We start from the raw sequence: 19,169 nt of genomic DNA, 5'->3' as shown, positions 1-19,169 counted from the left end.
AGTTTTTGCGGTTTTGAAATTAAAAGTTGACAGCTGACGTTTCCAACCAAGTTTTGAAGATAATGTACGTGCTTAAAGATTTGTAAGTCAGTTTTCATGTACTGAGCAAAATTGGAGAATTCAGTTGCTTTGAATGTTTAATTTGGTCCCAATCCTTTTCTGATATATATGTGTGAAAGAAAATTTTGATTGGTTTGGAAACTGAAAAATAGATAAATGCTTTTCATGAAGTTGATTGCGATTTTTTAAAACAAGGAGTTTATAAAGTAGAATTTAGGCAAAGCAAAGGTTAAGAAAATAACGTATAGCTGACATAAAATAACGTTTACTAAGTTTTTCGGTCACTGCTTAGTAATCTTAATTAGACATCAAGTCAGATTGCAGATGGCGTCACACAGAAGATTTAATACCAAATATACTTATAGGTTTTAAATCCAAAATCTGATAGAAAATATTGTAAAGTCCATAAGTGTCCGATTAATTTGCCTGAATAAGGAAGGTCCAAAAAAAAAAAAAGAGATGATAAACGAATGGCCAATTTTCTTTCCTTCCTATTTCTTACAAAAATGTAGTTCTATTAGCTGTGAGTGTCTTAAAACTCACTACCACGTGTACAACTGTCACAGAATTATTCAATAAAATTTAAATATTTCACTTCTTATGCATATATGCTCCATTCATTACGTCACGTCTTTAATGGATATTCTAAATTTCGTGTTTATTTTTTTGCACAGACGTATTTTGTACAAAACGGTGTATATCGATGTAAAATGCATTTTACAGACTTCACTTATTTTTTATTTGAAATATCTCAGACATTGTACAATTTTATCAACAATAATTGAATTTGTGCGTAAATCATGTGTTTAATTGATTTGAACGGTTAATTATCTCATTATAACTGATCTTCCAATGGATGCATCCAAAATTTGGATCTCTGGATTACCACACCGATCATCACCATTCATAACTGAATATTTTTTTTCTTTCAACTAGGCAGTATTTTTATAGCTGAACAATAAACAGAAAAATTGAAATTTCCATAAAAATGATATTTTTCTGATTTAACCAATAAAAATTACAGAAAAAACGTTAAAAATTTAAATTGTGTTTCTTCATCGAAAATTTCACGTATTACAACACAAAATCAATGCATTTTCTTTGATAATTGCTTCTAGAAAGAAATACTTCATTAAAATTTATTCTGTGATCATAGTTCATTTTAAAACTAAAATCTCACTAAAATACTGTTACTCATGGATGGTGAACATTATTGAAAGTCAACTACGAGTACATTGCAGTACAACTCGCGCAGGACCTAACAGTTATACTTGCCATGAGGGCGGGTATTTCTTCTAGTTTTTAATTGTACTTAAATACTTTCGTAGGAAAAATAAATCTCTTTCGTTTGTTAAATGCAAAGTTACATAACGTGCTTTCTGTGCTCTGCCCATCTCAGGTATTGAAACTTATTTTTAATATAGTAAGTCCTCAGTATTTCTTTTGAAATATCAGTGTTTATTTCTAGCATATTGCGAATCTTCTAAGTTAGCTTAGTTTGCCACCATTAGATGGCAGCATGGTTAATAAATAAAATATCTATGCCGGCCCTTAGAACTAAGAAACAAACAGATAAACGTTATGATCATTTTGGATCACACATTCCTCACATTGGTTTTATCTACAGAAGTTGACCCTACAATGCATAAAAGTAGCACCGTTGTAAAATATTCGAGTTAATAATTTAAAACACAAACAAACATTATTTTCATTTAATTGAATATGGTTTATTTTTATTTATTCCTCTTAGCTACAATGAAGAAAAATTATCTTTACACATCAACGTATCACATTGTTAGTGTTGTACGAAATTCGCACGTTCAAACCCTACGTTCAGGTACTTAACTGTTTTAACTAATTTGTTATATCTACTAGTTTTGATGTTACTTGTTTCAGTGCTACTTTAACAGTTCAGTACGCTAAGTATCCAACAGTCCCGTCTTTCACAAGATTTATTGCTAAATATGAAGAAGCATTTTAATTTTCTTAGTGCTATGATTTAACCCTGCACATCTAATTTTAATGTTGAATTCAGTATAACGTGTTTAGTATAAAGCATAGCACGAGCTGTAGATCTTCACCTTATCAGACTTTTATATAGCACAGAAAATTTCACTAATAACGTGACGTCTGACTGCATTAAACATACCTCGTATAAATAACAAATAGCTGTGTTTATTTATTTATTTTTTGTCTAGACGCATTACAGCGCTTATTAAGATAACCAACGTCTGCACTTTCTCAGTACGTCTCATCGTGTATATGAATCGCTTCACTGCTTTATACCCCCATCTTAAACAATAGAATCGCGCTATGTCATGCGCACCAGATCGAAATCTTCGCCATTGTAGTTCCTCTTCTGCGTATAGAGTAAAGAAGAAGCACTTTTTTTCTACACTTAAATATTTTATTTTATTATTTAAGGCTTTTTTAGTAAACGTTTTTGTAAGATTCTTAACAAATCTATACCGTTCATAAGTATACTCATCAAATTGACGCTTCTAATATAATACTTAAGTGTGAAATTATTTTAACCTTCCCTATAACCGGTCAGTATAACATGCTGAAAGACAACAGCAGAACACTTAGCACTACGTTTCAAACACTTAATAACTGCTTTAGCATCTTCACCAAACATTAATTTGATGAAGATAAAGAAAAAAACAAAAACAAGTTAGATAACCTGACGTTGTAATTAAGTGGCACATACAGTAAACAAGAGCAAATACAATAATATTGCCAAAAATTTTACTTCCATGTAAATCATCAGTGTCATCGCAAAAGATAGAAAATCTTCGAGGATGCCAAACCTAGCTACATTTGATTTTGTCCTTTAATTTCAACAAGTTTTTCTCAAAAAATCCGTAACCAAACATTGATGAATTTCTTAATAACTCCCATCGCCATGTTTCTCTCTGTGTCTCTTAATCACATCTGGTGAGACGGTTTTTCGATCATAAGCCAGACCAATTGCAGCCATAAAATCAATAAAAGCTGTGGATACATTCAACCTTGTTCCGAATTCACTTGTTGAGTAGTCCCATGGAAACGTATGATGGTAGTTATGGAAACCCTCTCCCAATGCGCTGACAACGACGTATTTGTTCTCTCTTGGGTTGATAAAACGGTTGTAAGGTCTATTTCCCCACATGTGGGCTGCACTATTTACTAACCAAGTAACGTTTAGGGTCCAACAGTATCGAAGGAAACCAGCGACGTAGAGGGCGTTCCAGTAAGACTCCCCCCACAACCAAACTGGGACAACAGTAGGTATCACAAAGCACGAGAGAAAAACCATAGGGGTATAATATCTGCAAAAAGAGAAAGTTTTTCTTATTTCAATACAAATGTAAGTTTAGAAACACAAAAATATATGTCTATAGATTTCAACACATTATACTGTAAAACTCTGAATCCAACTTACCAAAAATTAGTAAAATTCACTATTGCTAAATAACTAACATGTATCACGTTAAAAACTGTATATCAAACCACATCGGTTCTTCTCAGTAGAACTGGAATGGTGATTTTTATCCCCGGCATAACGGTGTATAAAACGGCTCCTAATTTTTTTTCAATTACAGTTTTATACTCAGGATGTTCAACCCTTTCAATTATGTATTTCTATGTGTACGAGTTACATTATGTAAATAATGTTATGCTTTGCAAATGCAAGTTAGCAGGTAAACTTAAAACTGTTTATTTTCTGACAAGTTGAGTTAAATATCGGATATATTTGATCTCTTTGTAAAATTGAAAACTAAATAGAGGCAGTGACGACACATCATTTATTAGTAGGAAAATAATGAACTTCTTAAACAATTAATAGTGATTAGCAAACCAAACAGTGAATCTAAGGAACCAGAATCTGATTCACGTTGGTGCAAAATCACATTACGTACTCTAGGGCCATGGATGTATTATACGAGTAAATGTATCAAATCCAGCTTTTCTCTCTCTCTCTCTCTCTCTTTTTTGTCAAGATTTACCAGTATTCGCTTTGAACTCCTGCCTGTCCTATAGTCTAGCAGTTAAAATTTGGGACAGTTTTACATATATATTGCAGATACCCCTTGTGTAGCATTGCACATAAAAATTAAAATATTAGTGCTGTATGTTTCAAGTTAGTTAAAGTTTTTTAAGTAAAAAAAATAAAAGAATTTAAAAGAAAAGATTGAAACCAAAATACTTTTTTGAAAGTACTTAATACAGTATAAAACTGAGTAATGTTTCTTTGCTTTAAAACTTTTATTGAGTAGAAGAGGTTAAACTTAGTATATTAAAGGTATTTTCACTTCCAACATACTATTAAAATTTAATGGCATGCTTTAAGAAGGCTAAATACATGGTATTATTGTTGAAACCATAAGGCAAGTGTCTATAGAACAAGGCAGATAAAGTTACTTAGAAAAAGGCATTAGTAAAACAAAATTGACAACCTGGCTCAACTCACAATCTAAGGGTCACCACTTTGAATCCCCATTCACACTAAACATGCTCACCCTTTCAGCAGTGGGGGCATTAACAACATAGTTGTTACATAATTAACTGCACTCTTTGACAGTCAATTGGTACCAGTCATATTTAAAGAGTAATTGCTCTGTCCTAAACTTTCTCTGAGTAAAGTTAAGAAACATTTATTTTGGCATACCATTTCTTAACTGTTTAAATCCTGTAATTTTTAAAGTGTTGTATCCTACTTTTTTTCACAATTTTCTAATAATTATTACCATATCTTGTAGAACTTCAATTTTCTTAATTTTGTGGATTATATGGTTTGGATTAGTTTTAAGGCAAAGTTATTAGATGATGTCACCGTCCAATGGCTTGGTAGATTGTAATTTTCGTCTCGACGTTGGCAGTGTCCACTTGGATTTAAGGTGTTAATAATACCCTGTATACTAGGTACTAGGGTCAACTACATCCTATTCACAGGTGTAAGAGGCTTTAGTTTAAATTCTAGTTTAATCTGTTGGAATTACTCTATTTTTCAAGGTATTTTAGAAAAGACTTCATGATCCGAAGCTAACTTTTCACACGTTGTTCTATATACATCTAAATCAGCTCTAAATGTATTATGTATAAAGTATGTGAAAGATGAAAGTGAGAATACTTCTTTCACAGTCACCTTCTTTTTTAGACATCACTGAAGTAATTCCAAATGGTTCTGTTGACATTTAGGTCATCACATTTGATACACTTAAAAAGGCCAAGATAACTGGCTATTTCATCCTTTAGGAAATGCAGAATTTTTCTGATACTTTATTTTCCTTTGATATGAAAAAAATTGAAGGCCATAAAGTATTTCCTAGCAGCCTGGCTTTGTGTTTCTGACCAATAACTACTAAGCACTTCTAGTTGTTTAACATTGTAACCAGTGGTGGTATCTTTATATTATTAACAAGTTTCTTTAACAGGTAAAGCCCTAGACCATCTGAAACAATATACACCATCACTTCTCTTGATTTTGCTTAAAAGTTGTTGCAATGGAATACTTAAACATCATAGAGCAGTATTTCTTAAAACTTTACTAACTTGAAGACCCCTAAACCTACTAATATTTGTTCTTGTTTTGAAAAAAAAAAGATTCCATGTACATAAAAAGCCATATTCCAAAATAAAATGATTTAATTCTTATAAATTTAATTTTATGAAAAATTTTATTTTATTTTATGTAAATTAATATTTTCATGAAATTGTGGACATAATTTGTGAATCCCACTTTCAGAAATGCTGTCATAGAGAAAAACTGACTAAAATCATGATAAAAGTCAAATTTAAAATTCAATGTCTACAGTGCTTCTCTAACTTATGTTGCTAGGTTCACTCAGAAACAAATAATTTTGCTAGAGTCATTGGCAGTGATCCCTCTAAGTTGCACAGTCACACAACAACTAATCAAGTACTGTACAATTCATTATTCCACCCATGAACATCTTCAGTAATGGTGAGGAGTCTAAACACAGTGATGGCCTCAATGATCTTGGCAGTTGATATGCCTAAACCACAAATAACTAACTTGTAATACTGCAAAGCAGCCTAATTATCCAATGATCTAAAGAGTTGATGGTTTAAAAATAACCCCGTCCAACAAAAAAAAGAAAAGAAACTGGTAGAACACATTTTCACACTGTCTTGATACACACTGCACATGAAAAATATTCACTCTGCACATGGATTTAAAATATTATATGAAATATTGGTCACAGATCTCAAACATAAAGACCAAGAGATCAATTTCTTGTCCATTAATCCCTTTGCTACTTGCTCAGTATAATACACGATTTCCTCTAGACATTTACACAAGCATTTGCTCTCTAACTGTTGACACAGTATGTGTATCTTCACAAAATTACAACTATTTTGTTTACAAACAATCAGATATTTTAATGAAATATTTTTACTAAAGATTTGCTTATAGAAATAGTCTGTATTATTAGTCTGAGTGCAAAGTAATTTCATGTTATGATTAAAAAAAAAAATCCTCTTCCCAAAAATCTCAAATATTATTTGCATAATCTCTAGAACCTACTAAATACACATTTCAAACACTTGTTTTGACTAAAACTTTGTATTTTATGTTATTTTCTGTACTCTAACCATGTGGGGTATTTCACTTAACCAACTTTGTAAAACATTATAAAAAATTAAGAAATAAATATAAATTATGCCTTTTTCATGCTAGCATGACTATAGAGTATAACGTGAAAATACAAATGTTTAGTCTAAGTAGCTTACGTCTCATAACACTATATAATTAATTACATATATATCTATTATTTTTTATTATATTCACCTTCCAGTTATGCCTAACTGACATTACATAACTTACATCAACATGGTACACATGCACTCAGATCACATATCCAGTAATATAAAACTGACCTATAGTCTGCCCCGTCTTGGCTGTATTTTAGTGGACTGTTATTTTGTAATTATTCAATTATTTTACATTATATGCATAAAGATTATTACTGTTCAGAAATAAATTATTAAACTTATTTTTCTTAAAATGTAGAACAATAAATCATGAAGTAAAGCAAACAATTATCTGTTATTGTTGTTACCTTTGTACTTAGTTGTTGCTGGACATAGGTTGCTAAACCTCTTAAAATGTGGAGGATATCAAACACATTTTTTTTTAGATTTTATATATACATAGAGATGCATAAACAAATAATCATAAATAACTATACTGATACCACAGAATTCCACTGTAATTTATTAAGCTTAGTAACTAAAATTTATTTAGATTTTAAAATATATGAAACTTCAAGCAGACTAAAGTCACAACCTACCTCGTTGAAGACTTGGACTGAAAGAACATGGTAGGCTCTTCACAGATTAAAATCCCAAAAACAAAACCATTCTTAGGACACACTAAGCTGTTGATTGGTTATTCACATGTCATATACTGTAGTAAAAATATGTAAGGGATCGTTTCATAAAATGGAAAGAAATGAATGGACTTTTGACTCAATACATAAGCCATATCTCAGCAAAGTAAAATGATATGAGGTTCTTATTTTATGTTCTAGCTTGACAGTATCAGTAATCTGAGTTCTTAATTTGTACAAAAGTATTGACTCAGTATTTTGACATCACAAACATCTAATTTTAACCAGTGCTACATTCAACATACCATGTGACTCACTAAAATCTATATTTAAATATGTTTACTTTTAAATTAAGAAATTAACTCATATATATCAAAGTTTGAATTATAATCTACAATTTAATTCCAAACTTATTGACATAAGTTCATATAATAGTAGTTGAATAAAATTCAAGTCAACACATGCAATGACATAGCCTTTGACCCATCACAAAAAGGTTAATGTCCTCCTTGTTCTACCAAGTCTGAAAATACAGCATATTAATAACTGAAAAATAAGAAACAAGACTGAAAAAATACACATACAAATGTATCTAACTTTCACTGATAAGGATACTGAACTAGTCACAAATGAAAAAAAAAAAAAATTCCTGACTTTATAAAAAGCTATTAGCCAAATTCAGATACCCTAATACACTTTGATAGATATAACCTATTCTTACTCATAAGAAATAGTACAAAGCAATATAGACATGGTATGTTACAACTCTCATGATTTATCATCTAGTAATGAGCTAAAGGAGAACGTAAAATTGTCCCTCAGTTTTATGGGAAGTACACAAAACAGTTATAATGTTCAACAAGATATTCAAAAGATTTTATGCCAATATTAAACTCTTTTATCATTGTAAGTTGTGCAGATATTTTTGAAGTATTTTTATAGTTTAGCCAACCTTTTATCCGATATTAAAATCCATGTACTTTGTAACAAAATCATTTCAAATCCATAGCCATGGTCTTCAAATGATTTCCAAAATCATTTCTGACTCAAAATTGAGGTTGAAATCAAATTATATAGTTTAAATCTCTTTTGCATAACCACTGCATACTCTTTCTTCACTGAAATATGGGTTTACTCTTTCATTAGAAATATACCTTATTTTGAAGTAACCACATTAGTATTTTATACAGGCTTCAACTGTAATGTTATTCTACAACAACCTATGAAATAATATCCTCCCAGTAACTCCTAGAATTAAGCATAAAAGCACACAATAAAAAATATAAATTTTGTATTGAAAGGTATAAACTATTTATTAGTGTTAAAACTGTAAAACTTAGGTGTCATAAAAAATATTGTATGTAAGGTGTATCATAATTTACCATTAAACAACCATTACTTTTTTCAATTTTTTGTGGGGGGTACCTCCAGACTCCTATAGTTTAACTTGCACACATCATATGTTACACTGTTTAGCTGTTGCAATGGTCTGACCATTCAACAATTGCTTCCTCTGGCAATAAAACTATATACAGAACATTACATAAGATTTCATGTAAATAGATAGAAACATACTCAAAAAATAAGTAACTCATATACCTACTTTCTCTGAAACTTAACAACTGGATCTGCCAAGATGTCACTGCAGTCCACTGTCTTTCCTTTTTCAATGACGTCAGGATGTTTTCTTACCATTAGCCATCCAATATGTGAAAAAAAGAATCCTCGCTTAGCATTATGAGGGTCAGCATCAGTCTCTGAAAATTTATGGTGAACCCTGTGATCTCTGGACCATTCATATATGTCATTCTGTTGAAAAAGTACTAATTAATTTTACTACATCTCCAGGCCATTACAAGATATTCTATTGAAAGAAGTACTAATTAGAGGTACTTCATCTTACCATCTGTCAATATTTATCCATGAGGAATATGAACTAGTTTTCTTGAGACACTTATCTTTCATTACATAAAAAAATGTTAATCACAACCTTTCAATCATATGTTAATGTTATGTTAGCATTTTAAATACAAGATAAAAATTTCAAAACTAATAATGAGAAGCTGTATTGTTCCAAAACTAAAGAGTGTGTAGAAAGCTTAAAGATGTAAAAATGTCACATGAAGCTTGAAGTCTGTATCATAATTCAGGTTATATAGCTGCAATAATGATACTGATAAAATATTTATAGCATAAAATTAACAGTTTATTTTACATGGGAATTGCTGGATGTGACTTTAACAAGGTATAAAAATATAAAATAAACAATGATCTTATTAACTGATTATAATGTTAACATATGTCAGTTAGAAATATTGATACAAAATACTTGGCCATGTAAATTGAATGAATCACTCTGTAGTCAGTATACAGCATACTAACTGATCCATGACACATATTTCATTTAGGTGGTGTCAAAATACATGGACTCATAAAAATATTACAATTTGTTTATCACCACAGAAGCATAAAGAAATGTAGTAAACACTATTCTCAAAAGAAGTGTGAATCCATATTTTAGATACAACAACCATGCAACTTATTTACCTTTGTCAGAGTATTAGAAATGACGTATTTTGTTTGCAAGTGGCAAAAACTATTTAAGTCACCTATCTTTTGTTAAATTTTTAACTTTTTTGCAATACTCACACAAAAAAATATTGAAAAAATTAATTAATAGTGCACTCCATTACCTTCTTAAAATATTAATATCCTAGTAAGCTTTTCTGTATAGGTTGGGAGCTTTAAGATTTGAAGCCTGTAACTCAGGTATGAATGTGTAATACCACAAAGTATTCTTTACACTTTATACTGAAGGCAAGTTATAAGAGTGCCAATCAATCCCTTAGTGTGGATTATAAGAGTTCAAATGACTGATTGCCTTCTTACCTGAAAAGCAATTGAATTGAAGAAAGCCAACAACAGACGTAATGGCCACTTTGCTTTATATGCTCGATGTGCCCATAATCGGTGAACTCCAGCAGTTACCCCTATACCTGATACCACATACAGCAAAAATGCTACAGAAACAAAAAATGGTTTATTAACATATCTGATTTTATTGATCTAGGTGTATTTCTTCATATTTGAAACTTAATAAACATTTATGCTATTAGAGATATTTTTGTTTTAGTTACATATAACTTAATATACTACACACACACTCCACCCACCTCCTTAAACATGCTTACTGCCATGGGCCCTACTGGAGGATCACAACTAGACAATTATGTTTCAAGTCAACTTTTACAGGTGGCATACTGAACTTTCTCTTGAATATTTTTCTTTGGAATATATCTCATAAAATTATATCAAATTAACATCTGAAAAGAACAGCTAACCACATAATGAATTAAAAAGAACTACTATGAATTATTTAGTCATGCCCTGTTGTGGGTTAAAAATCACACTAAGAATAAACTTTTTGCTATATGCAGCATGACAAACTGGTGGGGCATACATTGCAAGTAGCTTCAACAAGTGAATTAAACACCTACGTTAAGTAAAAACAGAAAAGTGCAACTGGTACTAGGGTAAAAATTATCAATACTGCTAGTGGCAGCAAACATGTTCAAATGCACACAATATTCAGACATTTCAATGTACACAATGACCTCAATAATTAGTACAAAATACAACCTTTTAAATATTTATTTTTCCTAAAATAGACATTTTAACAATAACACCAATTTACAATCATTAAAAATGAATTTAGTAAGTTTGACATGTTTATTTAAAACTTTGCCACTTAATTCACATCACAATTTAATTATTTATATAAAGGTCAGTTATAACTGAATTTAATACAATTACGAGTTTTTAAATATATGATAATTTAAAATAGATAAAAAAATACTTTCTGATTTTTTACAGGTAGAATATGTCTTTAAAGCTTAAGTAATTCACATAAAAGAACATACATTTATTTTAAATTTCTTCAATAATATTTTTCACTTATAAAACAACATACCATACTGTAATGCTTTCATTTCAATTCCAGATTGTTTTTAGCTAATGCAAATATCATGCAAAACAGATTCCATTATGCAAATAAGTCTTTTAATGTTTTACATGGCATCGATATAATATTATATTTTCAATGTCAAATCTTAAAATTCTTATAGTCTGATGATAAATAACAAGATATTTTTTAGCTCCTTTGAATATAAAAGAAAAATAATGTAGATTAAATAATCTATTTAAGGTCTGGCAATATTTTTTCCTGTTTAGATAAACAGGGAGTAGAAAAACAAAAGAGATGGCTTTTAGACCAGCTGTTAAATCAATATTATACACCAATTTGCAATATTCTCAGATTGCAATCAAATGAAACAGATTGGAAGACTTATAATGCTAAAATTCGAGGTTTGATTCCTGCACTAAACTAAACATTAGTATGATGTATTTTACACCTAACTGAAACTTGTCAGTGTACAGTAAGGTAGCTTCTTATCATGTATACCAAACCCTAAACTGATAAAAGTGTTATTGACAAGTACATATTTTTTTATAAACCGCAATGCCCTAATGTGCAAAAATAATTGCGATAAGCACTATACTAGCTACATATTTCTTATTAAAGCCACGTAGACTTAAAACGCTTTTTTTTACTTCCTTGGCCAGATTATACCAGTCTTGCCCATATCACAGGTCGAAAGATGATACTGGTTACACTTCCGTTATCTAAGAGCAAATCAAGACGTTTCACTTTACATTCCAAAAGTCTGTATTTTATCTCGTCTATCAGCATGAAGGCTCATATACATTATTGTTTTAACGCCTTGACAACAGAAATGAGAGAGCTGCACGTGGACAAATAACGACAGATAATTGGAGCATTACTTTTCAATGGAAACATGTCCAGACAAACGGAGAAAAAAATATATAAAAAAAAAATATTCGCACGTGATCAATATTTCTTTGCGAGTAGCTGTGGAGACAATTAACAAAATCCTGTCTGCAGTTAACTGGCATAAACGGCTATGCTCAACCACAGTATATTCGTTATTAAAGATTATTTTGTAAATGATTAGCAATTCAAATCGAACACAGTTATTGTGTAAAATTTTGAGGTCACATTTTTAAGTAAAAGCTAATGTGGCTCTACTTACGCTAATTCAGAAATAAAACAAGGCACAAGAAAAGTAGAGAAATTACGAATTTTCATCTCGATTTGTTAGGAATAACTGTATGTTATCTGCACTCTGTGGTCGTGGATTTCAACTGTTTCAATATAAAGTGGGATTTTATGAGGCACGATACGATTGTGAATGAATATAATAATGTCCGTTTTTCTTGATATTTTCAAATGTAATAGAACATTTCGTTGCGCAAACCATCAGAAAAATCCTGGTCTCAAAAAGCATTAAAGCAAAGTTTTATCCGTCATCACAGAGAGAAACAGATCTAACGTGGTAGATGTATAAGAAAAATGGATTTAGCGTTACATAGCATTCCGAATTAGCACTTCCCTATAAACGCACCCCACAAATAACCAATTAGTTAGAATTACTACTGTATGTGAAAGGACACAAAACGTGTTACCATCAAACATAGCAAATGTAGTCTATTGTTATCTTTATCCGTCAGAAAGCACGTTGTCAGTGTGTCATATGAGTGAAAAGTCCTCAATGTCAAGGACAGAATAATCGTAGCTTGCACGTGAAAATGACGTACGTCACCCAAAAAATAACTTTGCCGTCTTTGCTCTTTTTTGTTTGTTTTGGAATTTCGCACAAAGCTACTCGAGGGCTATCTGTGCTAGCCGTCCCTAATTTTGCAGTGTAAGACTAGAGGGATGGCAGCTAGTCATCACCACCCACCGCCAACTCTTGGGCTACTCTTTTACCAACGAATAGTGGGATTGACCGTAACATTATACGCCCCCACGGCTGGGAGGGCGAGCATGTTTAGCACGAGGCGGGCGCGAACCCACGACCCTCGGATTACGAGTCGCATGCCTTACGCGCTTGGCCATGCCGGGCCCTTGCTCTTTTTTAAAGACGACTCTGTGCTCAGTTCGCTGCTATAATACATAAAATGTCCAGTCTTAAGGTTTTAAGTATCTTTTGACGTGTTTATCACTATTTTTTGTTTAAAAATTGATTCAAATTCTGCCATTAAAAGACGCTAAACCAACAATAAAACAAAATCCCAATAAAAACAACAAATGACAAACATACCAAAAACAACAGTCTTTAGCTTTACCGACGTGAACACCAGTTTTATGGCATACAAAGAAGCTGCGTGAAGAAAAGCAAAAATGATGACGTTTTTCCACACAATTTGAAGCTTTGGAGAACTATTTGGTTTCTCCGTTTCTGTTACCGTCGAAGAAATCGAAGTTGAAGTCATCCTAAAAATATAGTCATTATATCATATTTTTTTCTAACCTTAGAACCTTGACTCAGCAACCAACATCTTGATGTAGTCTTGACTTCTTTTTCAACCTACTGAGTAAATACAGTCAAATACACTATATTATGCACAATATATCGACAATATTAGTTAAACTGAATGTTTTATGCTTTTGAAAATACTTCTGATTGGTAAGTGATGAGATTAGGATCTGTACGAGAAGCTGTTTTGAGTAGACCCAAAGATAACCTCTAGCCTTAACCCATCACTTTTGTCTTGGAAGACGTATGGGGATTTAAAAAAAAAAAGTGCATCTTACAAGGCGTAAAATACGGTATTTGATTACTCTAATCGAATAGGTGTGTTTTACCGCCACTTCTCTTACATACTCATAGATTATCGGATCCACAGCTGGGCATGTTAACCACTAAGCCATACTTTTAAATTGTACTAAAATCTGCATGGCATAGAAATCTAATGAAACAAAAAAACTCCATGATTCTTAAGTAACAAATTTTACTTAAGGCTGTAAGCCAACACAAATTTAAAAATGGTATTTATATGATAAGAGAACATTCTATTGATACCAATATGATTTTAAATTATCATGTATAAAGACAAGCAATTTAAAAATATTAGTATAAAAATGTATAGCTCCTTACATTCACAATAGAAAGTTAACAGTCAACTTACGATATATATATACTTAAGTAGTTCTATATATCTAGTCTATCTTACACATTTACTCTAAAACAGCTGACGACAGCTACTTGGCAACTAAGTTTACTTAGCCTGCAGCTTTACAAACTCTTATACAAATTATTAAAAAATATTTGATAATAGCCTTAATCGTAGAATACTGAAATTACAATTCTTACATCGATTTTACTACGGAACTGTACGTAGAAAATAAAAACATAAGCCTGAACGTTAAAAAAGTCGCATATTTGAAGTATTTCTAGATTTAAAATAAATATATAATACGTTAAATCTAAAAACACTTAGGAATGTATGCTTTACATTAAGCAAATAAAATTATACATGCGACTTCACCTTCGTAAATGTGCCTCTAGTCATGTTTATAGTTTTGGTGAATAATTTATTAAATCACACGTTTTTTCTCTGTGGTGGATTTTGAAATATTATATGATATGGGTATAGAGCAATCGATTACTATACCCCACCTCCTTCTTTAATGTGAGTGGGCGATAATAGTCAGCAATCTGTCTTCTCTATTCCAACTCGGATCGATTCAGATCACGTGCTCTTGGTTACCTAGACATATGCTACAACAATCTGCAAATGGAATTTTCCTCCGTCTGTGTTCTTACTTGTGCATGGACGCATTTTCTTGGGTAACTCTACATAAGAATGCCCTGAGAATAACTTATGAATCCAAATGTTTTTATAGACTTAGACACTAGCTTTATTTCCTACAACTGTTGGTTTGGATCGTGAAATGTGTCCTACGAGTTTTTCCGAATAGTAGTATAAGTTTTTGGAATGTATATATATATTAAATTTCAGTGTTGTCAGTATGTTGGCTGTTTTTTTACATAACTCTGCTACTGTAACCAGAAGTATTCACTTTTTCCGTGTTTGTATTTATGACTAAGCTACCAACGATTTAACCTGTTTAAGCCGCTGCCCTTACTTTTGAACTACAGTCCAGAGCGGATACAGCCAATCAGTAGCACCCTACCGACTAGGCCAAAGACATCAATGAGATTCTTATAAAGCGCCCACACGTGCAGGGAATATTTTGTGGTAACGCACAGATTTGATTCTAGCTCGCCACCTCCAAAATCCAGAGCTCTAACAAAGGGCCAGCTCGCGCCCAATTATTTTCTTTGCAAAAGTTTCGAATAACAACTAACTTTAATAGCCCAAATAATTTGTAAATATTTTTTGCGTTTTTATTAATTTGATATTGAAAAAATACAATATATTCAGTCATCAGAAGATACTTATGAAAATACTTCATAAGTTAGTCTGCCATTGCCCATGCCTCTATCTTGTACTACCAGTAGTAGTAGTAGTAGTACTAGTAGTTCTACGCCAGAGCGAAGGTAATTCACATTAAACATAAAGTTCTAAGATTTAAATACACAATTAAAATAATAATGTTGTAAAAATATTTTAATAGCAACCTGTATAAATTTATGTATGACTGGATTTATTCATAAAGTAAATAAAAACGAATCGAATTTTAAAATATTATTATTAAATATATGTTAAGTATTCCACAATTTCCAACATTCGACATAACACAAATCTAATATCTGAAAAATATCTTTTCAAACATTATTTTGTCTAATCAAATATGCACACAAGATGTAAAAATTATAGTTAAAAATAGTCACAATTTATTCTTTCGCTAGTAGTCAAATTCCAAAACAGAATAAATAAACAAGCTTTCCTTACTCTTAGTTTAATTTTGCGTCAACTCCAGTCTGTGTCACTTCACTAAACTACGGTGTGCGAAGAAAGTTGTTCCTAAATGGTACTTCCGAGAGAATGATGCAAGTTTAACTCACTTTCTTTTCACAGCAATGTCACCCTGATAATGATGAAATAGTAGCTTGAACAAATGTTAGTAATTATGCTTTACATATACTACAAAGACCGTTAAACATGTATTAGTCAATGGAAGAATGAAATCTATAGTTATACGTTTATTGAACAATGACTGAATGAAACTGTAAATAATCAAACGATAAATACTATGACATTCAAATCCACAAAAACATCAAAATAGTTCAAAGCTAACCCACTAGTTACCGCGTTTTTATACAAATAGCACAATATAGTAATATTTTAGAAATACTATTTAATTTTGTCTATCGTTTATCATAATACTGTTAGTGTTATTCACTGTTAGTGATACTCAGAAGTGTAGTAATACTGCGATAGTAATATAATATTAACACTTGAGGTTTTACACTTTTAATATTTATATCACGAAAAATCTACATGAGCCATTACATCTGTAATTTACTAAAGTTTCTTTAATCGTGCTTTTCCTTCTATAACGACGATAAAAATAATATTAATTTAATAGAAAATTACGGGACCTACCGGTAACGACAAACGAGAGCAGGTAACCATCTATCTCAACATTACATTACGTAAGATTATATCGCCTGCGCACTCAACGTAGAACGCATGCCTGGTTAGTGGCGTGATAATAGCGAGGCCTTGTGGCGTGATACTGTAGTTACTGAAGCGATATATGTACGCAGATGATCCTGAAGAAAAATGATATTTATAGTGCGCTTGCTCTAAGGTTTCTTATTTGATGTTGTTTTATTTTTAAATGCAATCTGACAAGTTCGATTTATTTGCCTACTTAAAACTGCCAACCTACACTTTTATAAGCTTGTGAAAGATTAAATAACGAGATATGAGGAGAGGGTCACGTGATATTAGTACATTTATGTCTCGACCATTTAGTGTTTTGTTTCCGTGTATGGAGAGATTGTTTACAAACAAGGCGTGGTATTTCTCATTTGTTGTGGATAAAGACTAGCAAACTGAAATACTTTTAAATTTAAGTAGCAATCTATGAAAGGTTATGCGTTCCTGCAACCAAAGAGAAAATGGAAATTTGAAATAAAATCATCTTAAAGTTTTAGGACAACATGGGGCATATAGGTCCATTTCGGCAGTTTCGCACTTTAAAAATTAAAGTTAAAAAACAACACACACTTACAACCAGCCCTTATCATTCATATACTTATCAAGCTTTTCTGAAAGTAATTTAACTTTACTGCCTGTACAACATATGAAGGCAACCCATTCTAAAGGCCAACTATCCTGTTAGAAAAATAAAGCTATCTTAGCTGAAGATGACTTCTACCCTGCCAGAATTTGCACAGTGTGTCCATAATGTCCTTATGCAGTTTTAACCTTTAATAACTTCACTTCTATATAAGATATAAACAATCTGTAAAATGACATAATAATAGGAACTTATTTAGAATTTAAATAAAATTGTTAATGATTTATTTCTTTTAATTTATTTCTCTTATTTTCCAGATAACAAACCTTTTACTATACATATTGGCCACCTCGCTTCTCATACTTCTCCCTGTTAGATGTTTTACTGTGGGGATGTGTAAAAACTGAAGTTTATTCAAGAAAGCCTTCCTCTAAACGATCTTCGAACTGGGATAACAAATCTGATCAGTGCTATAACTCACACACAACAACAGAATGTGTTCGGGGAACTTCAAAATCGCATTCGGTTTTGTATCAAAAATGATGTTACATATGTTAAAAGTTAACATTCTTACAATTAAATGTGCTACATCTTGAATAAATTACCTCTTTTTTCATTTTATAGTTTTTTTTTATCTTATATAGAAGTGAAGTTATTAAAGATTCAAACTGCACAAGGACTTTATGGACACTCTGTAATTGTGTCTCCTAGTCCTACTATTCTCACTATTAAATACGAAAAAAGATGATCCACAAGTACTAGCAATTCCCTTTACAATCTTAAACAACACAATCAGATCCCCCCTAACTTTTTTTCTTTTTCAAGATAAAACAAATTGAGAGATTACAGCCTCGCGTCACATGACAACCCCTCCATCCCGAGCACCCTTCTAGTAACCCTTCTCTGGCCATTTATAACAATTGGATGTCTTTCCTAAGTTTGGTTTGGTTTATTTTGAATTTAGCGCAAAACTATTTTAGTAGTATTTTGTGATCTGTAACAAATTCTCAATAAAAGCCTTTTCCCTTTATAATCAGTGATGACGAGAAACCTCTCTTGTAAAGAAAAAATATTTTCTCTTTACATCCACTAGTAAACGTCCAATTGGATTCACTCTTCTGGATATAATCTTTGATATCCTCAAGTTCAACGCGATGTAATTCAAATTTTACACATAAGGCCACTCCTCTTTAATACTCTATCTCTATCAAATAGTCTGTAGTCCTGTATTTCATATAAACTTTTGTTATCAAAATAATCGATGTTTAATCATTTTTACTTTTTCCCATTACATCAGAATACTCCATTCCTAATAACGCTATAAAGTCATTTATTGTATTTCAATTACTTCTAGCATTTCAACAGTAACAATTAAGCCTATCCTTTTAATCACTTCTATACTCATTTCCTATGCTAATCTTTTCTCTGACTCTTATTCTTTTTACATTTATTTTTACCTGATCCTCACCACTGTCTAACCCTTGTTTAAAACTTCACTTACAGCTGAGTTAATAGCCTTAGCAATCAAGCCAGCTCCTACCCTATCTAAATGTAAACCATAATTCAAAAGAAGTTCCTTTTTCCACTGAATCGATCCCACAAGTTCATTCAGCTTATCTGCTCATCCTTACATACTAGCTTAGGCCTAGCATTTAGCCTTAATAACTTACTTAGTATTTCATTCCCACGGTTAA

The 19,169-nt window shown here is 31.5% G+C and overlaps 1 protein-coding gene across 3 annotated transcripts; it reads right to left on the bottom strand.

Moving 5' to 3' along the window:
* Positions 1-1,765: 1,765 nt before the first annotated feature.
* On the bottom strand, positions 1,766-17,005 carry LOC143229474 (acyl-CoA Delta-9 desaturase-like). Of its 3 annotated transcripts, none has more exons than XM_076461840.1 (6): positions 16,833-17,005; positions 16,179-16,314; positions 13,580-13,752; positions 10,287-10,417; positions 9,001-9,206; positions 1,766-3,371 (listed from the first exon to the last, which is right to left on the bottom strand). In XM_076461840.1, the coding sequence occupies exons 3-6, from the start codon at positions 13,749-13,751 to the stop codon at positions 2,948-2,950; spliced, it is 933 nt and encodes a 310-aa protein (XP_076317955.1). In that variant the 5' UTR covers position 13,752; positions 16,179-16,314; positions 16,833-17,005; the 3' UTR covers positions 1,766-2,947. The 3 variants fall into 3 exon arrangements, with proteins under 3 accessions (XP_076317955.1, XP_076317956.1, XP_076317957.1); XM_076461841.1 differs by having other exon boundaries at positions 13,580-13,849; positions 16,833-16,994; XM_076461842.1 differs by having other exon boundaries at positions 13,580-13,846; positions 16,833-16,992.
* Between the last annotated feature and the right edge of the window lie 2,164 nt (positions 17,006-19,169).

The sequence above is a fragment of the Tachypleus tridentatus genome, chromosome 10 (assembly GCF_004210375.1).
Source record: "Tachypleus tridentatus isolate NWPU-2018 chromosome 10, ASM421037v1, whole genome shotgun sequence".
Lineage (NCBI taxonomy): Eukaryota > Metazoa > Arthropoda > Merostomata > Xiphosura > Limulidae > Tachypleus > Tachypleus tridentatus.
Note: the sequence above shows the minus strand (reverse complement) of the source record. Positions and strands in the feature narration are given on the sequence as shown.